Source organism: Lacerta agilis, chromosome 10 (assembly GCF_009819535.1).
Source record: "Lacerta agilis isolate rLacAgi1 chromosome 10, rLacAgi1.pri, whole genome shotgun sequence".
NCBI lineage: Eukaryota > Metazoa > Chordata > Lepidosauria > Squamata > Lacertidae > Lacerta > Lacerta agilis.
In genome coordinates, this window is record NC_046321.1 from 45529752 (window position 1) to 45555434 (window position 25683).

At 42.4% G+C, this 25683-nt stretch overlaps 1 protein-coding gene across 1 annotated transcript in view; it reads left to right on the forward strand.

Moving 5' to 3' along the window:
• The window catches only part of LOC117054152, a 64515-nt gene extending 44559 nt beyond the window's left edge, over positions 1–19956 (forward strand). Inside the window, exon 3 of the mRNA XM_033162668.1 lies at positions 19720–19956. Within this exon, the coding sequence (XP_033018559.1) occupies positions 19720–19956 (237 nt within the window). The remainder of the gene's footprint in view (positions 1–19719) is intronic.
• The last annotated feature ends 5727 nt before the right edge of the window (positions 19957–25683 follow it).

The window sequence follows — 25683 nt, forward strand, 5'->3', positions numbered from 1 at the left end:
CTGTGCTTCCCAGCACCACCAGGGATCCAGGCTAGAATGCAAAGCAGGCCAGCACTCTGCAATGCCCCAGTGGGCATGACAGTGGCTGGTGCCCATTGGGGCTAGCAGCGTGAAGGGCAGGGAGGCCAACGGTAAGTAGATCCAGAGCCAATGGATTGTATCCAATTAAGTTCTACTGAGAATTGACCCATTGAAAGACTTAAGCTAGACATGTCCATTAACTTCAGTGGGTCTATGCTACGGTAAGTAGAATTTAGTTGGATACAACCCATAGATTCTAGCTAGACCTGTTGCAGTCTACAAAGGCAACAGTGAGACCACAGAGGAGAGAGATGAGAACTAATGTTGTTCCCTAGACAGATTTGATGTAAGAATGGAGGCAGCTGAGGGCAAACTGAGGCTGGTGGAGCACTTGTCCCAATGGACCACCCCTTATTGGAAAAGAAGCTAACCTATCAAAAACTGGATGTGAACCCCTCACCCATAACAATGCTATGGGGTTAGATTGGTCTATTTCAGGGGTGGCCAACTCCAAAGAGACTGCGATCTACTCACAGAATTAAAAACTGGCAGTGTTCTACCCCCTTTTGGGGGGTTCCGGTCAAGGTTGTTGAGCTTTTTTAGGGAGGAGGAAAGCCCCAGTTTTTCAGAATTCAAGCCTAAGCTCAAGGGAGAAAGTGAAACAGCCACTCACCAACAGATCGCTGGGGAAACAAACAGCCTCACTTTGTAAACTCCAGCTTTCGTTCTGCAGATCATGCAACAGTGGAGGGTGGGGTGAGGGGGCGGTGCTGGATTCTATTTTACCAACGCTAAGGAAAGGGACCCAGTGATTGACCATGATCTACCGAAACCTCCCGGGGATCTACCAGTAAGGGAGAAACATGCTAAGAGGAAGGCACACTTGGCAAATCCATGCCGTGATCAACTCTTGCCCAGAAACCAATGTCCCCACTGTGGAAGGACATGTGGATCCAGAATTGGCCTCTGGAGTCCACAGTCACTTACGGACTCATTGTTAAAACCATATTTATGGAAGACAATCTTATTCATCTACGAGTGATCGCCAAAGAAGAAGATTTGAATGCCTTAAATAATACCTGCAATCTAAATTCACTGTTCCTAGTGAAATTAATAGGTCACCCTAGGACTCGCAAGCCAACTTTGCATGTGATGTCATTCAGGGCAGACTATGACTTATGTGTTCATTAAGCATTTGATTCCTTGACTGGCAATTTTGTCCCTTGCAAGCCTGATAATAAAGCTTCGGCCCATTTAACCTCAAGAAGTTTTGCTTGCTTGTCCTTCCGGCTGTTCCTGCAGTGAGAGAAATTAATTAAGACCATGCCTTTACGCAACCTGCTGAAGCTGGTTAGGATGTGCAAGTTTCCTCTTGATTTACAAGGTCATTATGGTTGGATTCAATACATGATGAGATTATGCTAATTAAAATGAAAGGTATCTGATCACAGATGAAATTAATGGAAGGTGAAATATACAAATTGTTATGTGCACAACAAAAACTATTTCAACACTATGAATTAGTCCTCTCTTAGAATTGTGGCTGGAATCTGACAGCTGTGCTTTCATTGTGGTGTTTCCATCCTGCCCTCCTCCTGCCCTCTATAAAACTGCTCCTAGTGGCTGGGTTTGTCAATTTTTTCTGGAGCAGCATTCAGTGTGTTACAGGTATTGCACAGCTGGAAAGGAAAATCAGCACCCTCACCCCCTGTGTTGTCCCCAAATTCTGGCCTGTGTATTAATAATAATATGGAAAGTGAAATTTGAGTTAAAAATAGAAAGTATGAATTATACTTTGGGGTTCCAAAAGCAGATACAAATTAATAAAATGGAATCATACCAAGGCAAAGGATCAATTTTCACATTCAGTTCCAAATTAATGTTCCCCGAAATACCCCATCATATAATATTAAATATTTCTTTTCTGACAATTTCATACAAATTTATCCAATTCTGATGTATAGAAAAAAAGTTCCACATTTTCTAAAGAGTCTTTGTTTTGCTCCCATGAGCATGAGCCTAGCCTTCCAACTTGCATGGTCCCTCTCTGCTCTCCTCTTTTAGTACACCCACAAGGAAAAGATTGGAAGATTTTGTTTCCATTGTAGGTAAATGGAAAATTGTTGCGTTGTATGAATCCTCCCACAACAATTAACCTTAACTATGCCTTAACTATGATTTGTTTGAACCAAGGTGGCTTCATAGACTACCCTTTAAAGCTGATTGTTTTAAACTACTTTTGGATTTGTTAGTTTGTTTGTTTTCAGGATGCACAAATGTGACTTGTAACAAAATGTTGTTGTGTGGTGTGCTCCCATTCAGGATTTCAAACATCTCATTCCTTTTACTCACCTTGGTTTTCCATCTCCTCCCTCCAAAAATCAATAAATATTCCATGCCCACTGATCATGCTCAGTTCTCATTGGACTGTGTTCATTTGTGAATTTGCTCATATCTATTTTGGTGGTGCTGTTTTGGCAACTTAAGGGTCAGCACTTAGAGTAAAGGGATCACTATTAGTATGTATGCTTTTAACTTATTTCGTCTTGTGCCAATTCCATATATGCTGTACTTCTCCAGAAAGGCAAATTCATGAGAGTCTTACTTTTTTATAATGCTTTATTTGCCCATGTCTAATCTTGTCCCTTTCTAAAATTTATTTGTTGGTGTGTGTTTTTCTTTTTGTAAATTTACCCAAGAATAACATAAAGGGTTTTCTAAAGATAGTGGAGGGCATGCGTGCTGGGTCCTGTTGGTGGGGGGGGGGGACACACACACAAAAATGAGGGCTCAGAGAGGGTCATTTGGGGGAGTGTAAGAAATGTGCCTATTTTCATCTGAGTAATGTTGGAGGGTATGGTGACTTTGTACTAATGTAACATTTTTGTATGCAGCTTTAATTTTGTAATATTGTGTTTAAATGGTCTGTTGTTGATTCGGTTTTTTGTACATGGCTTAGAGATATTTTTTAATATATTAAGTGGAATAGCAATCAAGTATTCAATCAATCAATGTCAGGTTATGCCCTGAGCACATGAAGTTCTTTTGATCATCAGCCAGCTTTGTAGAGCCCCAGTCCATGCACAGAACCGGATGCAGACAGTGGTCCTTTTTACTTCCATGCCATGGAATCTATGCATGTGTGTTGAAGTGACTGGGGTAAATTCCAAGCTTTGGGTGCCTTTTGGAGCCACTTCCACGTGCACTGGGGAATCTTGGATTGGTCTTGTGCCTTTTAATGGCTAATGTGAATGGATGCAGACATGTTTCTCTTTTATTAAGGTAAAGATTTTCTTATATGGATTAGTTTTTAAATGTGCATATAAGTTGTTTCAGGCTCTATAGGCTCCAATTGATTTCCTGCAGGAGTTACAATGTGCTTACCAAATTTTAGATTGTGCTGCGTCTATGGAAGGATTTTAACAGTTAAAGATTAAGGTGGCATCCTTCAGGGCTGATTTTATGGTTAGTAATCTGCACTTAGTGTACACATCCATCAGTTATGCTTATTATTTGTATGCACTAATTACAAACTCATAACTCCTGCAGAACAGCTCTTTTGAAATACGTAGGTGAACCATTACGTTTTCTGCATAAAAGGCTTGTTTGCTGCGCATGGAATAAAAGAAATAATTTGCCAAATAGAGGAAATAATTGGTGGCAGTGCAATATTCATTCACATTTTATTATCTGAAAGCATGGCCCCTTTGGTTTCAAATGCTCTTAGAACTACATAGAAATCCATTCCTAGACATTGTTGCTATGCCTCTATACAACACCATGGACAGCGGGCGGTTGTTATTTATTTATTTAAAAATCCCTTAATCCTTCTAGAATCCAAAAGTGCCTGGATGGTCAGATACTAAATTCACCAAACATGGCACATAAGTGGTGTTCCTACAGCCATGGAACTCTTCTCAAACGGTGTACAACCGGTCATTGTGCAGAAGTGAGAAACTGCACTCACTTAACCATGTACAGCTACAATTGGCTGAAAGTACAGGTCAAAAGCTACACATTCACTCAAACAGCAACTATACCCTTGTAAAAAGGCAAGTGCAGACAGGTCCTTATAAATGAAAGGCTTTGTGGATATACCAGTCCACAAAAAGTGCTACAGCACTATGCTCACTCGTGTGGAGAGATAGGAGAAAGATGAAAGTATTCAGAAAGATGCGTCATCCTTTAGAAGTCAGGATTTGATTTCTTTTTGTTTAAACATTCCCATGCCACCTTTTAGGGAAAAGTCCTCAGAAGGTGCCAAGCATAAAAATCCATATAGAATCACAGTCCTGTTCTGATAACTATTTGGTCTAAGGCAAATAGGAAAAACTAGAACAATCAGATTCAATAAATTTCAGGTCTGACCATTATTCTCAGACTTTGTCCTTGGCAACTTGACTGAGGCTGAAATCCTAACTGCGCTTATTTGGGCACAAGTCCCATTGAATTCAGTAGGTGTTACCTCTGTGGAGACATACTTAAGATGTGAGTTGGAAGTTCAGTGTTTACATGCTTAGGAGTAAAGTTCACTGATCACAGAGAGGCAAGAGGGACTTCCTTCTGAGTCAACGTAAATATGATTACCCTACCCATCACACTTGTCTTACAACAGCTGCACGGGTTAACAATTTGTTTCTGGGTGCAATTCAAGGGCACAACTGTGACATAACTACCCAAATTCTGTCTAGTTTATAAACGCTGGAAGAAGCAGGTCAGAGAAGTATCTGTGCCTCCTTCAATAACTGCCTGTATAGCTTTTTAAAAAACCTTGAAACATTAATTGAGAAAAAAAATCTACTTAAATTGGATCTTCACTTCCTTGCCCTCTTCCTGCCTTTTTCATTTTTATTTAATAAGAATGTCTCTTTGTATATTAATCAATTGACTATGATATGATTATATGATGTCTGTAGTACTCAAAAACCTATGGAACATATTATTTGGTTCCCTGACTCCAGAGTTAGCACCACTTATTTTATGAGACACACATTTTTCAGTCTGGAATTAAAATGTCCTTTAAGCATCTTATTCCTTTGACCTCATTGTTATACAGACTTCATATACAGTATATTTTGTTTGATGATCATTTCTTTATTCCTAGACTGTTTTGTTCCTCCAACCAAGACCAAAATTTAGGGTAACACCTATGAAGTTTGTGACTTATTAGAAGTAAGCCCCATTGTTTTCAATAAAGTTTGCTCCCAGGAATGTGTGCATAGGGTTGTAGCACCAAACTCACCTGTTGACACAAGGTGGAAATGTATTACCCTTCCTGTTGAATTTTTATAAAAAAAATATCTGAAACTTACATCAGCTATGATTTAATGAATGCTCTTTGATTGCATAATGGGAGCATCATGTAAATTATTGCTTCTATAATGGCGACTATTATGATGGAGTATGGAGTTGCTCTCCTCCACACCATCTGGCATTTTATCTATTTTGGTGATATTTTTGTTTTGAGAAAATATATCCCAAATAGATAAACTGCCAGGAAGCAAAGAGTTCAAGATTTGCTCAAAATAAAAGATGTAGTACCATCTTAAGCTAGTACATACCACAATAAATGACCTTTCTTTCAAAGAATATTGGACACAAATTATAAAAAAAATCCAAGAGGAATCTATATTGTTCATACACATTAAAATATTCCTCTATATCCTTCTCATATATTTTGAGTTGAATCTAATGCATTGCATTAATTTCTCTGACTCTCAATGGGAAAGTCAATGGGAAATTGATTTTGTTGTAATGTTAGTGTGTCTCACTGTAGTTTTGCAATTATGAACATTGCAAATTTGCAGGGATCATCTCTTTCACATAAACTCCTCAATTACATTTTCTGTCTCCCCACAAAATCCGTTTTTCCTCATAAGGACAACAAAGGATGCTGGAAATAAAATGACTTCCTTGTTCCTGCCAGCATTGCTTTGATAACCATTTCAATAACACAATCATCACAGTTGTCAGTCTCTTGATCCATTATGCTCCCAAGAAATACATCAAGAGATGACACTGGCTTAGACATCTCAGAGGCTTGATTGCACCTTGTAAATTTTATTACAGCGGCACTGCTATAGTAAAGTTGTGCCAGCACTTTCATTATAATCCCAATTTTGAAGGACGATAACTCAGTTGTAAATATTGGCAAGGAGTTCAGTTTGGGTAGAGCACAAGGTCACATATCCTGGTGCCACAAACATGCACACACACGCACACACAAATTAAATAGAAGGACAAAGAATTAAAATATCATTTACTTTCATCTTTGATACTGCAATAAAATAATGGTTTGAGAGAACAAGATGTAGCAGTCTGAAAGTAATGTTCATTTGCAATGAAATATGCTATAACATTTTCACACCCTTTTAAATTAGGTTTGGGTATGTGTCTCTAAAATATAAATTTAGTTTTAAAATCGCCATTTATTTTAATGAGGGGTTAAAAAAAGGAAGATGGCAACAATTTTAATCAATTAAAGTGAATTCAAGATATCAAACTGGGAAAGATTAAAGAAGTAATAATCAAAAGTAAAGCACTAGGATTCTGCAGCCTTTGTATTTCATGATTTTCTGGCTCTACTTTTTTTTTTTAATCTCCACGCACATGCCTTTATATATGCTATCTGAGGATCTAGTGGATCACATTTAGGGTGCAAATCTATGAAAGTCTATGCCAGAATAACAGAGTAAGCCTGTTTTTGCCTTATGCCCAATAGGCAAGGATAGCATTGCTGCTGCATCCACACATACTAGTAGAACCCAAAGAAGCACTCGTCTCATGGATGCACACCATCAAAATAATGCCATTCTGTTACACTGGAGTAATTTTTCACTGGTGATTACACTGCCTATGCAAGTGGCAAAAATAGGTTGGGTTTGAAGAGGCAGGTCTCCTTTCAGCCTATACGCACTCAAAGATAGTGCTATCCTCTTGATGCTGGCAAAGATGTAAAATGCAGTACAGTGGTACCTCAGGTTACAGATGCTTCAGGTTACAGACTCCGCTAACCCAGAAATAGTACCTCGGGTTAAGAACTTTGCTTCAGGATGAGAACAGAAACTGTGGGTTGGTGGCGGGAGGCCCCATTAGCTAAAGTGGTACTTCAGGTTAAGAACACTTTCAGGTTAAGAACGGACCTCCGGAACGAATTAAGTTCTTAACCCGAGGTACTGCTGTATACATGTCTTCAACTCCGATTTCAGCCAATGGAGAATCTCATATCATTATTCCAATGTTCTCCCTTCCCATCCCCACAGCCTGAAAGGAGGACAACAAATTTGACTAACTCGGCAGCCAATCACAGTATTTCCGCTCCTTTCTCTGTCCCCACAGAATAGGTGGGTGGGTGGATTTTGCACCAGACTCATAGTTAGGGGGTGGAATATGTTGGGCCTAGAAAGAGAGTCAGACCAATCTGATCTCATTTTTTGACAGAATTACAAGCCTGGTAGATGAAGGGAACGCTGTGGATGTAGCCTATCTTGATTTCAGCAAGGCCTTTGACAAGGTGCCCCATGATGTTCTTGTAAAGAAGCTGGTAAAATGTGGGCTGGACAAGGCTACCATTCAGTGGATTTGTAACTGGCTGACTGACCGAACACAAAGGGTACTCATTAATGGCTCCTCTTCATCCTGGAGAGAAGTGACTAGTGGGGTGCCACAGGGTTCTGTCTTGGGCCCAGTCTTATTCAACATCTTTATCAATGACTTGGATGATGGGCTTGAGAGCATCCTGATCAAGTTTGCAGATGACACCAAATTGGGAGGGGTGGCTAATACCCCTGAGGACAGGATCACAATTCAAAATGACCTTAACAGATTAGAGAACTGGGCCAAAGCAAACAAGATGAATTTTAACAGGGATAAATGTAAAGTACTACACTTGGGCAAAAAAAACGAAAGGCACAAATACAGGATGGGTGACACCTGGCTTGAGAGCAGTACATGTGAAAAGGATCTAGGAGTCTTGGTAGACCATAAACTTGACATGAGTCAACAGTGTGATGCAGCAGCTAAAAAAGCCAATGCAATTCTGGGCTGCATCAATAGGAGTATAGCATCTAGATCAAGGGAAGTAATAGTACCACTGTATTCCGCTCTGGTCAGACCTCACCTGGAATACTGTGTCCAGTTCTGGGCACCACAGTTCAAGAAGGATACTGACAAGCTGGAATGTGTCCAGAGGAGGGCAACCAAAATGGTCAAAGGCCTGGAAACGATGCCTTATGAGGAACGGCTTAGGGAGCTGGGTATGTTTAGCCTGGAGAAGAGAAGGTTAAGGGGTGATATGATAGCCATGTTCAATTATATCAAAGGATGTCATATAGAGGAGGGAGAAAAGTTGTTTTCTGCTGCTCCAGAGAAGCGGACACGGGGCAATGGATTCAAACTACAAGAAAGAAGATTCCACCTAAACATTAGGAAGAACTTCCTGACAGTGAGAGCTGTCCGACAGTGGAATTTGCTGCCAAGGAGTGTGGTGGAGTCTCCTTCTTTGGAGGTCTTTAAGCGGAGGCTTGACAGCCATCTGTCAGGAATGCTTTGATGGTGTTTCCTGCTTGGCAGGGGGTTGGACTGGATCGCCCTTGTGGTCTCTTCCAACTCTATGATTCTATGATTCTATGAGAGCCTCAGCGCGTGTTCAGGAGGGGCCATAATTAAAGCCAAATCATGCCTTTGTCCTCCTTGAATCACATTCAATTCATCAGCAGGGAAGGAGCTTCTGAATGATCTTTCCGTTCCTTAGAATGGAAACATGGAACCTTGTTTCAGCTAAAGGGACAAACTCACTTGTGGACAACCTTTCGGAAGTTGCAAGCAGTGGTGGGTGGGGCCATGGGGGAAAGTGGGTGGCGCAAAGGTGTGCAGTGCTGATTACCTTTGTATAGTAGGTTAAGGTTTGTCCAGTCATTTGGTGGTTTCTGCACTTTCATACACACCCTCCACACAGCCATTATCACAGTTGTCCCTTTTAGCGTCTCTTGGTTTCTCATTTTTCAGTCTTAAATTCAGTTATCCACCTTTCCACAGCAAACTTTCCACAGCATTTTTTTTAAAGATTCCCTGCGAAAATTCAGTGGCATTTTAATGCAAATGTCTTCTGATAGATATATTTTTGCAAGCAATTTTGAATAATGAACACATTTTTGCAGTCAATTTCTCCCCTGAAAATAATGTATTTCACATGCTGTTTTCCTAATATACGCATTTCATGCAAATACAAATGCATTTTCATACACATTGTTTGGCTATAGAACTGCACCACAAAATCAGAATTGATAATTTCAAAGGATAGCTGAGTTTTTGTTTGCATATTGGTTTGAGAAATGTGCTGCACACCCAACCACCATTAGCTTTTGAACATTAATGCCTTTCACTGCAAAGAAACTGAGTACCATATGCTTATAAAAATGTGGCTTGTGCTTATGTGTGTGATATTATGAATTTATTCCTTAATTGTTTCCTCCAGAGTAGCCCCATTGACAGCAAAGGGAGTGCTGAGAGATAAATGGCTCGAGGATAATTGCTGAAGGGGATTAATAAATTACAGGACTGTCCAGTTTCATAAGGCAATAATACAGCCTGGAATGGACCGATAAAGGAAGTGGGATGAAGGATTAAGTAATTTAATCCTATTAGGGAATCATATTATAGCTGAGAATCTCACAGTACATATCCCCATTATTATTACAATTCACTCAGCTTAATTGGGACACACTTATGAAGATTACATAAAATAAAAAATGAATAAAGCTCTCATGCTTTACATATATATTAAATATAGCACCCTGACATAAAGTCCAGTTGTATGCAGCCACAAGAGAGTAATTTGTGTTCTAGCTAGTAATAATTGAATTTAAACTGGTTAAAACGTAATACTTTTCAGATGAGTGGGTTGCGGTTCACAACTGAGGGCATTTGAAGGTGAGCAAATTGAATATTTCCCTCGTTATTGGGAAATCTTCCTCTCCACATCTCTTAGAAACAAGTTCCATTCATTAATGAATGAATGCCCATATAAGTTAGGCTAACAACCTAGAAATAGTTACAGGCAAACCATTCCTTATTCCCATGACGATCGGCCAAGAGGGCGGCCGATACCTGGCTACCCTCTTGAATAGGCTAGGGCAGGCTGGTTGAAGCCCCCAAGCCCCTGCCTCCGACTGCCCACCCTTACCTGAGGGTCCGACATGGCTGGAGGTGGGCAGAGAAAACAATCACCTCCCTCGGTGCACCAGAAGATGGCAGCCTCCCTGGACCCACCGCAGCCATGCCATGTGGCAACGGCCGCCCACCCAGAGTCCCAGGTGAGTGGATATTTCCCAATGTTAACATTACTCAATGTAGAAGATCATAACATCATAGTTTTTCGTTTGGCCAAAACACACACAATTACAAGCTATCAGTGGACCACTAGCTAAAATCTGCAAGATGTTCTGTTGTTACATATTCAACTCTTTTTTTGGGGGGGGGGGGGGGCTTGGACTTTAGCTTTTCATTCTGTTTTGGGAATCTAGATTATTATTATTATTTATCGGGGAGGTGGGGGTGGGGTAAACTAAAATTAACTCCACCTTGCCCCATCACAGATTCTTCACCATTGTTCTGGTACTTCTTCAGTATAAGCTGAATCATTTCTTGGAGGCCTTATAAAACTCTTCCAAAGTCTCCCTAGAATTTTCTCCAGATTCTATTAACACATTGAAGCTACTGAAAATACTTGACTTTCTTGGACTCCTGTCATATCTTCCTAGCCCATACAGAAAAGGGACAATCTGCAGCCCCTCCTTTTTTTTTGATAGTTTGGTTGAGAAAATACAGTGCTAGGCAGGATCCTCTTTCCAAAATTATGCTCATGACCATGAGACTTCATGTTGTAGCATCATCCCAGGGCATTGTGGTGGGGGACAGCAGCAGACAGAAACAGTGGAAAGGCTGCAAGAATGCCAGTAATTTTTGTCTCCCACCCCCAGAATTTGTCTCATAACTAAATATAGCAGAACCCCACTCTTCATAGCCTGGAGCCTTATTTTCCCCTACGGGTTCCCATGGTTGCGCCCGGTGAGAAAACATGGAAGCAGAATGACACCTGAGGCTACTGGCTTCAGAGAGAGAAAGATTTATTTCCTGCATGCAGAGGTACCTGCGGTGTTTTGTACAGCCAAGCAAGTACAAAACTAGTCAATTTTCAGACAGTTCTTATAGACAGTTCTCTGGCTCTGCCTCTTGTACATCCTTGTCCATTTAAGGAACATTTCCTGTTGTACATTTCCTGTTGTACATATAAGGCAAAAGGACATTTAGCCCTGAGTTGGTTCATGTGCACTCCAGCAAGGCCATCCTATCTCTGACCTAGTTCCTCTCTATACAAGGACAGTTACTCTCTGTGCAAGGTCTACTGTTATCTCCAGACACTTAGTCATTGCTTGCCAGAAAGAAATACAATGCAGATCAAAGTTCACAGCTTTACAGAGATGTTTCATACAGAAAAGCTTAACAAAGGGACTTTTATACTTCTGGACTAACAATACATTCAGGTAAATATATACAGGTTAGCTAATTAACCCCTTCCAAGCCCACAAATGGAACATCTAAAATGAGGATTGTTTTCTGTCTAAAATTTCCTTGAACACAGAAGGAACATCTCCCCTGTCTGCAAACTTTGGAAGGCACAGTCAACTTCCCAAATTATCATCATCACACATGTGCTCCTATAAATTCTGAAGCCTAACAGTCTGTTTGGGATTTTAAGGGGTTATTCCGTTAACATTGAGGCAGTTTATTTAACATTGGCTCTGTTGTAATTTAATTAGTTTTTCTGTCTTCTTTTGCGTCTGTCCTAAAAACCAATTTTATATTTTTATGGGGCTAGTCTGTACTTCCATTACCAATAATTGAGTTTAATATTTTATGTTGTACTCATTAACAGCTGCTCATTTTATTTATCTTTGCATGCAAAGCATCTCATGGACTCAATCAGTTCAAGAAGTGAAAGACTCAACACAGAAGGCTACTGAAATTATATATTCTCTGTTAAAGCAAAGCAAATTTCAATCTCACTTCTTGAAGATCTTAGTTAAGTGAAATATACAGGATTACATTTTTTTTAAAAAACCAAACAAACCCTGCTATGTTTGTTTTGCTATCAGTTGTTTAGATTTAGCAAATGACTAGGCGAAAGAACAGATGAAATTACGCTATGTGGTTGTGTTTAATGAATGCAAATGGGCTAATTGTTTAAGAATAATGGATTCTCAGTCAATCCTTATGGATTTCTCATCAAGTAGTAATATTTGAAAAGGTCCTACATGAGCAATCTTGATTCTAACACATGTTGCATTAATTTAACATTTTGAGAAGCTGAACTAGCTGGTAATCTTTCATGTTGTATCGTTTGATGTTAAGATGTACTTATCTGTGCTATTTTTCTGTTTTTAAATATAGTTTGTTTTCAGCTGTTCCATCTTTCAAATGAAAAGTATGACAATTTAATTACAGTTTAAAATCTAGGAGCTGTTGAAAATCATACATAATCCAATTACTTTTTATTCAATTAGTTTAATAGCAAACCACTTTGCTATAATTAAGATAATCCCTTGATTTTTCTTCTCAGCTGTTTATCATTGGCCTAAGTTATCTTTGAGGAAATCATACTGGGGTGTAATTATATCAGCAATCCCCAACGGAATTAACAAACTAAAGAGCATTTGATGAGCAATTCTCTTTTGTTGTACTTGTATGTTAAAGGAAGATGGGGAGAAAATCAGTTTCAAATTGGATGGAACTATTTCTTCTATTCTTGAGACACAAATCCTTTGGCGCATTCATAGCTCCCAACCTCTAATTTCTGTACTTTTAAATCTATTCTATGTTTCTATTTTTTTTCTACTACAATATGTTCAAACACATAGAAGTAATAAACAAAGCATAGCAACTAGAATATCATAAACCTATCAGCTTGGTGGCTACATTGGAAGTTCTTTAGTTATGGGGATTCAAAATGTTATGACAGAAATATTATGTGAAGAATAAAGAAGGAACCCAATGTCTTTTTGTGCAAAAGGTTAGCTGCAGGAAGCTCAAGCAGAATTTCACAATGAAATCCATTTAGCTTCCCCAAGAAAGTGGCGTTATATAGAAAATGATCAAAATCTGTTAATCTTATGTCCTACTGCTATTATTTTGATGTTCAGGCCAATCTTCAGTCCCAGTGGCTTCTGTGGTATGGCAGGAAAAAACAAGTGATAATGCAGCAACACTTATACCCAGTTTATCATGATCACCACCTACCACTAATCAGAGGGCCTTCTCGGTAGCGGTGCCCGCCCTGTGGAACGCCCTCCCATCAGATGTCAAGGAAATAAACAACTATCTGACTTTTAGAAGACATCTGGAGGTAGCCCTGTTTAGGGAAGATTTTAATGTTTGATGTTTTATTATATTTTTAATATTTTGTTGGAAGCCTCCCAGACGGGGTATAAATAATAGTAGAAGTAGTAATAATAATACTAATAATAATACTAATACTAATAATAATAATAATAATTTATCATTGCCATCATCATTCATCACTGTCCCTTAGTGTACACATGAATGAAGGCACCAATTAAACCATTTCCTGGTGAGTTTTATATGGATGGCAACTTCATCCCCAAAGCTTTATGGAATTCAGTGAATTCCTGGCTGCCTTTGAAGAGTCAATATGACTGGGTCTTCTGTGAAGTAGTAATCTTACTATGGAACTGCCCAGGAGGTAATTAATGTTCCATAACAGAGGTAGACATCCGTGCCCCAAGGGGGTAACCAGTCCTTATAAATATGTCCTTGGAATGACTGTCAACCAATGCCAAGTGTCTCCTTCAGGAGAATGTTAGTTGTTGCTGCTCTCTTCAATAAAATTGATTATCTAGGCCCCTTTTATTCTGGCTGCAGCCTTGAGCACCTTGATGGAGAATTTCCATCAGGAAAGAGAAAAGGAAAATGTAGTGCTACTGATTCTTTTCAAATTCCTGGTGACTTTTGATACTTGCAACTAGAGATTAATGAATGCATCTTTTTCAGTTTGCGTTCCTCGCCCCCACATCAGTTCATGGGTTTGTTTGTTTTTTAAGTCCACACAAAAATTATGTATTTTTTGTATGCATTTATTCTTGTACATCCCCCCCCCCTTTTTTTTTACAGAATTTTGCTTAATAAAACGCATTTAAACTGATATCTGCATTTTGGTACACATGATTTGGGCTGGAGAATTGCATCACAAAATCTGGAGAAGTGAAAATTCGAATAGCTACATTTCAGTTTTTCTGAACGGTATTGATTCAGGAACTGCAAATTAGATAGGTTTGCACATTTGTCTTCCAATCCTCCCATCAACCTTAAGTTGATGTGGGGAGCATGTGAAATTTGGGGGTGTTAATTTCATCCCACACTAAACCATAGTGTATCATTACACCCCCAATTAGCCATTGCCTCTTCACATTTGAGTATATAGAGGTCGATTTTCTTCCATATATCTTTTGTGTTATTCTGGCATACTATATTCATCTAGATTTTGGTCTTAAAAAGCAAACAACAACAACAACAACAACAACAACAACAACAACAACAACCCACTAGTTGATTTAATATAGAATTTTGCCATTAAAATAAATGTCTTGAGGAGGCTGTGAGCACATAAATTCCATGACACAATGGTGGTATAATGGAAGAAGTGTGCAAGTCACATGAAAGGGTAAATTAACTAGTGACGTGACATTTGGGCTTCACAGCCGATGTGCAAAAATCATCACTTCATATCTGCTATCACAGGTCTCCATATTTTGTTACCCGGGGCTTTCAGTATGGAAAAAGGCTGTGTATTGATTATGATTAAACAACTTTTTGTCCGGGTGGGTGGTGGTGTTTGCCGCCTATGTCACCACAGCAATTACACAGCAGTATTTCCCAGGAGAGTTGCTCACCTGCTTGTTATATTAAATCAATAATGTCTAAACAAGAGCTGAATGAGACATTTTAATGCCTGCAGAAGAACATGTAGGCCTCCAGAGAACCTTTGACAATTTCTGGAGTCCCCCTGAAAAGGGAAAGCAAATAGTTTGTGATGAAAAATGCAAGTTAGTTTCCAAGGGATTATTTCGTTACAGAAAGAATAAGTCTCTGATAGCACATGAGGAGGCAGAAGAGCAGAGCCAGTTGGTGAGGGTCACCCTCAGGGAAATAGATAGCATGATGCTTAGTCTGGTTCAGATCCACAATGTGGTTAAAAAGATCCAAAGCTAGGATACCTTAGTTTCTGTGGTGGTAGTGGACTTAAGTAGAATGTTCTCATCCTAGGGCAAAGTTTGTAACCCGAGGTACTACTTCCGGGTTAGCAGAGTTTGTAACCTGATGCAGAGTCTGTAACCCGAGGTGTTTGTAACCCAAGGTACCACTGTATGTAAAAATAAAGAAACAAACAATGTCAGGTTATAGAACATAGGTCATTCTGGCAGGCATGGATACAAAATGAAAATATTAAATCATTGAATTATAGGATTTTCTCAGCAGGCATGGATTAAAAATTCTACAATTCTACAAAAATGAAAATGTTAAGGGAAATCATTGAATTGTAGGATTTTCGCAGCAATTTATTCCCCCTCTCCCATGCCCACCTCACACATAATATATAAATGGTATTTGCTGTCTGTCCATACTTATTTGAGGTAGTATTGGTAGAAAATTATTCTGAACCTTTTTCTTTATAGGTTGTGTCCAGTGTTAGTGATACTTAGAGTAGACCCATTTAAATGATTGGGCATGACTAATTTAGGCCTATTAATATCAGTTCTGAGGAGAACTTTATTGGATGCAAGGTTGTATCTTTTTCTACTGTTGACATACTTTATATCTTCCAAGACACAAGATACAAAGGATTCTGTAGCAATTAAACTACTGGAAGATTATGAAACAGCTTCCCTGGTTTGCTTGCAATCAAAGCAAAAAATGTAAATCTGACCTCCACCCACATATCACGGAAGCCACAGCCTTTTTCCTATGATCTAGGAATAAAATAAAATATACAGCAAATCACTAATTCATTTCCTGCACACTGTCAAAACTCAAAGATAAATTATTTCTTTTGATGCTTATTGCATCTGAATTAACCCGCTCCCCAGCTGACAAGAATGATTTCTTCCAGACGCCACTCACCCAATCTCTTTTGATCAGATCTAAGACTTTACTAAAGCCTTCCTAGTCAATATACAAATCTGATTAGAAACAGTGGCATTTGTATGTGTCAGACACACAAACAATGAGTCATTTCGAGAAAATGTAACTTTAGAAAAGCATGAAAGACATTTCAAGTTTATGACCTTTAATTGAGGCAGGTTAAACTGACAAATAGTATTAAAAGCCTAATTCCTTTCTCTGAGCTCTTTGGAAATCTTTTATTTCTGTCTGCATGGACTCAAAAGGGCCATTAGTGCTCCATCTCATGCAATATTTACAGTGTCTACTGGGGCAGGTTGTTATACTAACTCAGGCCAGTGCCAAACACATCAGGGACTCACAGGTCAGTGAGCAACAATAAATCTGTCAGCTGCCACCTTCTGGTATTTTTTAAGCAACTACAAACTCATACAAGCCCCATCTGCATAACACATTTAAAGCAATATCATACCACTTTCAGCTGTCATGGCTTCCCCCAAAGAAGCATGGGACCTGTAGTTCATTAAGGATGCTGAGAGTGGTCAGGAGACCTCCATTTCTCTCATAGATATCCAATTCCTAGAGTGGTTTTGATAATCAAATCCCTTTTCCTGGAATTGGGCTACAGCGGTATTGAGACAGATGCAAAACCTGGTCTTGTGATATTGGCACTTCTTCCCACGAATAAAGGGTGAAAAGATTACCACATGTAGGCTAAGAAAAAAAAGCCAGGGAATATGGCAAAAGAAAACAAGCCACAATTTCACCAAGAAACATTGGTTTTTTACAGAGAGAATTCAGAGAAAGCTTCGTTTCTCTTATTTGTACCCAAATCTCCAGTTAATTTGGGCTAGGTTATTTCAGATGCCTTTTAGTGCTTGAGGATATGAACTGGTGGTAGGAAAACAAACTGATTGTCAGCAGTGGCCTGTTATAATGACATCACAGTCTTGAACCCTTACAATGCTCAGTGTTGGAGTTACTTTTTGTGAGCATTCCTTTCTAGCAGTGGAAGCGATGTTGTTGTGCTTTATCAACTCAATCAGGCATGAGAGGTGTTTTTGGTATTCTTATTGATCTACAGACTCCAGTGCAAGTACAATGCATTTACTACCTGAGTGTCTGGGATTCCAATCACTTGCCAAAATAAAATTCTTCTAAATTCATACATCGTTTTTGAGCCGATCAATAATAGTTTAAAAATGGTGTTTTCTAAGGAGTTTAATTTAATTGTAGAAATAAAAAGATTCGTACCGCCATTTGAAAACTGATTGGGAACACCTTACTGCAACTGCTTGTATATTGCATCCCTTTTAAATTCTGCATAGATTTATGCCACCTGTGTTCAAAGCCTGTTTGCATATTTGTATTTAGTTCTGTAAGAGCATGTGAAAATGTTAATGACTCAAATTGACTAATTTTAATTTCACTCTGAAGTTTCTCAACACCTCCATCCAAAACTGGGTCTTGTATATATTAAAAAAGCAATAAATTTGAAGGGACCTGAGCTGTTACAGCAAATGATGAAATATATATTTAAAACGGATGTAAAGTGGGAATGAAAGCAAATTGTGCTCCAATAATGGAAGCTAAAATAGTGGGGCTCTGCTATTACAGCAATAGCAGATGCATTAGCTGGGTGATAACAGTGCACTTTAAATTAGTTGTAGCTATGTTGCACCAACAGGCCAGCAAATCTATCCACATGCAACGTAGCTGCTTAGAAATGAGAGAGCAAGAAGATGCTTTTGAAGCTCCAGGTTGTCAAAATAACACTCTAATGAGACTTCATTTCTTATTCTATTACAAATCCTAAAGTTAAGCAGAACTCAACCAAGTGCATGCTCAGGAGGGCTTAAAATCCAACTTTCCCTCGTCTCTATCATGCCAGTTGAATAAATTCTTCCTATCATCTCCCTAAACATAGCGGTTTCTTCTAAAATCCACATAACCCTATTGAAAACAGTTAAGATTATGAAGACCTTATGGTTGAGGCTTGCCAAGATAGCACTCCTGACATAGATTGGATTGGTTCAGTAGCGGATTCATTAGCAGATCAGACATAATTTCATCAAGACTTAATTGTGACAGCAGTTGGTTATCGCACAACATACAGTAACATCTGTTGTATCAGGTTAAAATATTTTCAGCCATCTAGGCATTTAAAATTGTCTATGCCTTAGCCTTAACCTGAGCTACAGAGTTCCCATGGAAGAAGGATTGATTGTTGAACTACTCTGGAAATTGTAGCTCTACAAAGGTCATGGGGGTCTTCAAACAACTCCCGTTGCCCTTAATTACCAACCCCCAAGGACTCTTAATTATCAAAACCCCAGCTTTGCGATAAGCTATGACTGTTTAAAATGGTAAGATACCGCTATGAATCTATCATGCAGATGGGGTTTTAGTCTCCATACGCTCCTAAAGTTTATCATATGTCCACTAAGATGAGAGCTTTTAGTGTGGTAGCCCCTGACCTTTGGAATACACTCCCTTTGGGGAGTAACCTTCGGAATGAACATCAGGCTACATGAACCTACAATGATGGCATTTTGGTGCCTGTTTATAACTCATCTGTTCACTCAGGCTTTTTCCAAAGGATGATTTCCCTATGTGGTTATATCAATTTGATTTATAGAGATTTAAGGGATGCAGGTCTAAACCACTGAGCCTCTTGGACTTGCCGAACAGAAGGTTGGCGGTTCAAATACCCATGATGGAGTGAGCTCCCATTGCTCTGTCCCAGCTCCTGCCAACCTAGCAGTTTGAAAGCACACCAGTGCAAGTAGATAATAAGGTACCGTTGCAGCAGGAAGGTAAATGGCGTTTCCGTGTGCTCTGGTTTCCGTTGCACCAGAAGTGGGTTAGTCATGCTGGCCACAGGATCCAGAAAGCTGTCTGTGGACAAACACTGGCTCCCTCGGCCAGAAAGCAAGACGAGCACCACAACCCTATAGTCGCCTTTGACTGGACTTAACCATCCAGGGGTCCTTTACTTTTTACTTTATATCAATTTGATTTGTGATAGATTTTGTCCATTGTTATTACTGTTATTATTGTTGTTTATTTTATGCTGTTCACTGACATATTTTATGCTGTTCACTGACATAGGCATATTTTCACAATATATCTATATATCTATCTGCATATCTTTCTGACTAAACTCAACACATTATTATTCACTAGTGGTTTAAGCCCGTTAAGTTAACGGGCGCTAGAACATATGTGGCAGGCAGGCAGAGGGATCGCCGGCCCAGCCTGCGAGGCAACGGCGGCAGCAGTGGGGTTTTTCCCTAGGCCTGGGGGGAGCCTGCCTCCCTGCCTCTTGTACGCGGACTCCAGGCCGGCAGGCGCGAGAGGGGCGCTGCGGTGGGAGGCCTCGGCGGACAGGGTGTGTGTGCCGGTGCCCGCCCGCCGGTCGGCTCATTTTCCCTCCGCTGCTGCCGCTGAGGGCGGGGCGACGGAGCTGCCGAGCGGGTCTCTCCCTGCCTGCCTGCCGGGCAGTCCTGGCTGCGCCAGAGGCCACAGCCGCCACCCGGTGGTGTCTGGACGGAGGAGGCCGGTGCTAGGGCGTCCGCGCGGCGGCTGCTTTCCAGAGGCTGGAGCCCTCGCTCCTCTCTGCTTGGCCGCTGCGAGGGGTGTCAGGCATGCGCTCTGCTAATGGTCCCACCGGGGGACTCGCCAGTTGCCAGCCTGGACGCTCGCTTGGCGCTGGGGTCTGTGCAGGGCGAGGGCGTGTGAAGGGAGGAGGAGAAGGAACACCAGGCGGAGAAGGGAGGAGATGGAGGAGGGAGGGGCTATTCCGGCTGGTCCCGTCGCCGTCGCCGCCGCTTGTTGTTGGGGCCTCCCGCTGGGCCGGCCGGGCCGCGGGAGCCCGGGAGCAGGCCGCTTGGCGGTCCGAAGGGGCGCAGGCGGTGCGGGAGGGCTCAGGGCCCGGCCGCCGCCGCCGTGGGTCGTTGGGGCCTCCCGCTGGGCCTGGCGGGCCGCGGGAGCCCGGGAGCAGGCCGCTCGACGGCCAAAATGAATGCGGGCGGCGTGGGAGGACTCAGGGCCCTGCCGCTGCCGCCGCTTGTTGTTGGGGCTTCCCGCTGGGCCTAGAGCACAGCGGGAGCCCCGGGATCGGGCCGCTCGGCGGCCGTTCAATCAGCGACGACGCGGGAGGGCGATGGGGGAGCCGTTGTGGCGTCCGCCGCTGTTGGCCGGTTGCGCCACGCCTCTGCCAACACCTGGCCGGTGGGTGATTCTCTCACGGAGAGAGAGAGGGAAAAGAGCGTGAGGCGCCGCGGCCGGGTGCCGTCGGAGGGCGTCCGTTGCAAGGGGGTGGTGTGCGGTGAGGTGGAGAAGAGAGGGGAGGGGGCGGGCTGCTCTGCGCTGCTCCCGGCCGCTAGTCTTTGAGGCTCGGCTTTCAGCGGCGAGAGCAGCAGCGTGGCCTGCCTCCTCGGCCTCCCTCGTCCTTCTGGAGCGCAGATGTTCGGATTCAACCGCCCTGCTTGAACTGCCGACGCTGCTCGCACCCGATCTCTCTCCATCCAATCCCTGTGTCCCTGGGGCACATTCGCAATAGCGCAAACCCAGAGACACACGGACTGGACGCAGAGACACTTGCATTTTATATATATAGATTTGCTTTGCTTTTGTTTGCTGTCCTCTTCCCCTCTGTTTTATTATTTTGGAGGATAGCAGCACGATATTTTTTTGCATCAAAGTGTCTAAATCGTTTTGTTAAAAAAACTACTGGTATGCATGGCTCATTTACAAAATAATTTTACTCATGTTGTGTTAGTTCTAATGATTTACTAAAAGCAAGTTTTTTGTTATATCCATTTCCACTGGGTTGAGAAGTTGTTGTGTTTTTTAAATCAGAAGCTTTCCTTGAGGGTGCACAGCTAATCTTGAAACCTAATTGTCAGTAATTTAATGTTCCCTCCCATGTACCGCACGTTACATTTGTCTACAAAGAATCTCACGCAGCATCCTTCTGTCTAATTACTTTTTTTAAGGGCTTCCTTAGACTAATCTATCTCAACTAAATGATTTTGCTTTATTGACAAATTTGGTCCCACCTTTGAGATGACTCTTCAGTTTACTGAATGTAACAAAAACAAAAGAGGTTAATTGAAGGTTCCTATAGGGATGCTCCAGGTCTATTCATTCAGCTACCTCCTCATTAACCTCTTTACCAGTGGAGAATTGACCACTTATTCTCCTGTTTTATCCATGCTCCTTATCTATTGCTTGCTTCTTCATCCAAATTGTGACAGGACAGGTTGGCCATTGGAGATCTCCAAGCAGGGCCGAAACTAGGCTTTCTGTCATCCGGATCAAAGACCCAGTTTGGCACCCCACCCTCCGGATGTGTGTTTGCGTACACACACACACACACACACACACACACACACCCCTCAACACATTTATTTGTAAAGGGCATAAAAAGTAGGCAATGTATCATTTGAATACAAAGGAATCCTAAGAAATATTATAACTGTATGACCAAAGGGGAAATGAGCACCCCTTCCAGCTAAAGCAAATTGTTTTTGTAGAGAACTTCCATGTGCAGCAATTGTCTATCTGAGGTCAGGTTTTGAATTGGATTTATTTGGTCACAGGGTCATTAAAAGACTGCATCTCCATAAGACCAGCCAAGACCCCCCTCCCCTCTGGCTTTTTGCTACCCACCCCTCTTCTTGGTTCTGTGCAAATGCTTTCAAGGAGTTTTGATGTGTAAATTTACTCCCAAGTAAGCTTCAACAAGATTCCTTTCAATTTTATTTTTGTTTGGGTACGCATTTTAGGAAATGCAGGTGAGGACAGAAAGGAGAAAGAGAGAAAAGGAGGGGAAGAGGACAAAGATGTTGGCAGATCAAGAGGGAAAGGGGCAGCAAAGAGAGTGGGGATCATTCTTTCCCCATCCAGCCTTGGCTGCAGTTCCATTTGATGCTGAGAGATTTCCCCCTGATGTAATGCAGCGCACAACATAACAAAAGTTCCCCACAATGGGTGTAGCCAAGGGGGGCAGGGGGGAAGCTGCGCCCCAATCAATCAGAATCAATACAAATCTGAGGTTCTGCCCCCCTAACAAAAGCCTGCCCATGTCCCTCGCTCTAGTGAAACAAAATTGACCAGAAAATCTTGCTAGTTTAGCCAGCCAGCCGAAGCCATTTCCTGGGTGTGGTTGCTGCTACATGCTGACACCCTCTAGGGGCCACAGATGAGAGCTGAGTACAGGGTGAGGACCAAAGGTCGACAAAGAAGGATCATGATGTGCTACCCCTCCCCAAACATGCCATACATTCCAGTGCGCATTTAGAAAACAACAGCTGTCTTCTTGCTCCTCCAACCCTGTTGCTACTGTGCTAAGCCAGGAGCTAAGCCGTGGTTTTGCTCAGTGCTCAGTGCATTATATCAACTCTGGCTCATGGTTTGTTTCACTCCAGATAAACTACGTGTGCCGAGGTTTGTTCTTGAGTTTACAGCCTATGGTTTGTCTGAAGGAGGCAAAACATGAGTCTGAGTTCAGAAAGCAAGCTAAGCCAAACCATAGCTTTGCCTGTGGCAGCATGTCATGAGAAGGAGCAGGGTGCCAATTTGAATAAAATATTGGGGGGGGGGAGTAAGCCTATCCCCTCATAATCGATCACATGACACGGTGCATGCATACCATTTATTGGGGGGGGGCAAAGCCCCCTTGGCCCCTGGGAGTTGGCTCCTGGGAGTAAGACCAGGGGAGGAGTGCAGCAGCCATATTCTTTTCTCCAGTAATCTTCATGCTCACATGTTCATTCTAAGCCCTGGTTTGGCTTAGTGTTACATGTGAACCATCCCCGTGTTTGTTGCATTGTAGCCAACAATCACGAGGAAATCCCGGACACAACATCCTAGCCTACATATTATGCATGGACTTAGATAGGCACAATATCACGACGGACGACATCGCAGAAAAAGAAGTGTCTTCGTTTGGGAAGTCATTCTGAAAATAGCTCTAATTAAGCATCACCAGGATGGATGTCAGAAATTTTCATTTTGACTGTTAGCAAATGGCTAACATAGCTTTCCAGTTCATTCCACTTCATATTCACATTTGATTTAGACAGAAGCTCAGACTGGACCACTGATAATCCAGCAACAATGACAACTGCTAATATTATCCGTGTCTTGCACAACACATAAAAAAAATGCTTCCTGTAAATTTTATGGCATTGTTGACAAGTGATTTCTGCCATAATAGCTCATCAGCATTTGCAGGTCAGGAGAAATCTAATACTTTGCATTATGTAATACAGTAATGACCAGTGTAGACCACACTATGTCTATGTTGCCTATAGCAAATCAGCCAATTAAATCTAATGATAAGTAGGTTTAAACTCAGTCCATTTTGTTTATGTTGCTAGAACAAATACAGGTTATCTCTCCCTCCACCACCATCCCCAAATCCTTTTACTCTATTCCAGTTTTCATTTCCTCTTTCTCAGTGCTATTTTTCTAGAAAAAGAGGTGCCGGAACTCACCATGAGCACTGACCACTTCTCTTGTTCCCTTAGAATGTCAATGGTACCACTGGAGAAGTGTTGGAATTGAGTTTTGGTGAGTTCTGGCCAGTGCTTTTTTTCTGGGGGGACGTAGGGGTACGCATTCCCCTAAACATTTTGTGAATCTAAGTTTGGCTTTATTGAGGGGCAGTATTTCAAGACGAGTAGGAAAATAAGAGTACCCCTAAACATTTTTTAAAGAAAAAAAAAAACACTGGTTCTGGCTGGAAAAAAAAAGCTTTCTGCTTTTCTCCTTTCCCACATTTCACTGGACCACTCTGCCTCTTAAATTGCAGCCTCCAATGTTCTAAACTGGCTTCTCATGACTTGCTGGAATCTCGGCCTTCTGCCCCTTCCTTTCCTAGAATGATGCTTCTATTATCTTATATCTCCTAGACCAGGGGCAGCTAGTGTGATGCCTTTCAGATGTTGCTGCACTAACACTCCCCTGAACCCTGACCATTGGCCTAGACCGGGGGTCAGCAACCTGCGGCTCCGGAGCCGCATGCGGCTCTTTTACATGGCTGCCGCGGCTCTGGGACTCTGGGGCAGATACGCCCGCCCACTTCTCCAGCTGGCCAGCGGAAGCGACCGCCCTCCAGCTGGCCGGTGGCCCGCTCTCCGGAGGCTGAGGGCGCTGCTCAGGGGCGTATCCAGGATCACCTGGCCTTGAACAGCGGGGCAGCGGGGCTCGGAGGCAGTGGGGACGCAGTAGAGGTGGCGCAGCTCAGCTGAGGGCTCTGGCGGGGAGCGCGCCTGAGGCGCGTGCGCTCCTTCGGGAAGAGATGGAGCTGGGCGAGTGGGAGGGGGAACTTTGAAGACCCCACCTCCGCCTCCGAAGCAGGCGTCCATGGGAGAGGCCGCCCCCCCAAGCCTGCCTGGCGGGACCAACCCTGCCCAGCTCCGGGAGTCTTCCTAGCGTGGGAGGCGGCCTCAGGGCGGACAGGGGAGCTCTGGGGTTGGCAGCTATGTGGGACCCCGCGGCATCCAGAGGCACCTGGGAGACAGGACAGGATGGGGGCAGGAAGGGGGCCTTCAGACGCGTCCCCGCATGGGCACTGGAGGCCAGGACTCCTCGGCTGGGTCGTGGGACCGCGGGGGCGGGCTGGCTGCAGTTCCTCTCGGAAGGCTGCTGGCTGCTGCGTTGAGGCGACGACGAGGTAGGCAGCTGTGGGCTGGGCCAGGGGCGGCGGGTGGCAGGCGAGGGCGAGGGGGGAAGCCCTCTTTTTAAAAATGGTCGAGGAAGCGGCGCCTGTTTCCCTGCCGCTGCCTCCTTCACTCCTGGTTCCACTCGCAGCATCAGACCGCGCTCTCGCGGGCGCGCGTCTCTCTCAGCCCCGGAGCAAGGCCGGGACGTTTTGCAGTTTTTCCTCTGTCCTGAGTGTGTGTTAGGGGAGCCTTGACAAAGCACCTGTTGGCGTGGAAGAGAGGAGTCCTAACTTGGATCTGTGTTCATGTGCAAAATCTATCGCCATTGTCATTAAAGGGGCAGGGAACTCCCCTAAAAAGGTTTGAACACTACGAACTACTACAGCCACCTTTATGCAAGTCAGCACAAACATCACAGGCTTCTCTGGTGCAATTCTGTGCTTTATTTAGCAAGAGAGGAGGTTGGAAGAGGTGAACATAGCCTCTGGTCTGAAATATTAAGAGTAAAAGACACTAAGATTATTGTAAAAGCCAGCAGTCTTCAATTAGACATGGGACAAACATTTAACACAAGTGTGCAGTTGAGGACTCATTTAAAAAAAAAAAAAATGCTGTTGCAACCCACCTTGGACCAGGCTGTGACCTGGTAGTGGTCCCCAGGGTGGATAAAAATGAATGATTTTTTTAAAAAATAAATAGATTATTTTTTTATTTAAATCGGATTTTTTTTTTTATTTAAATCGGATTTTTAAAAATAAAATGCAGTGTTATATTTGTTTTAAATGTCGCAATG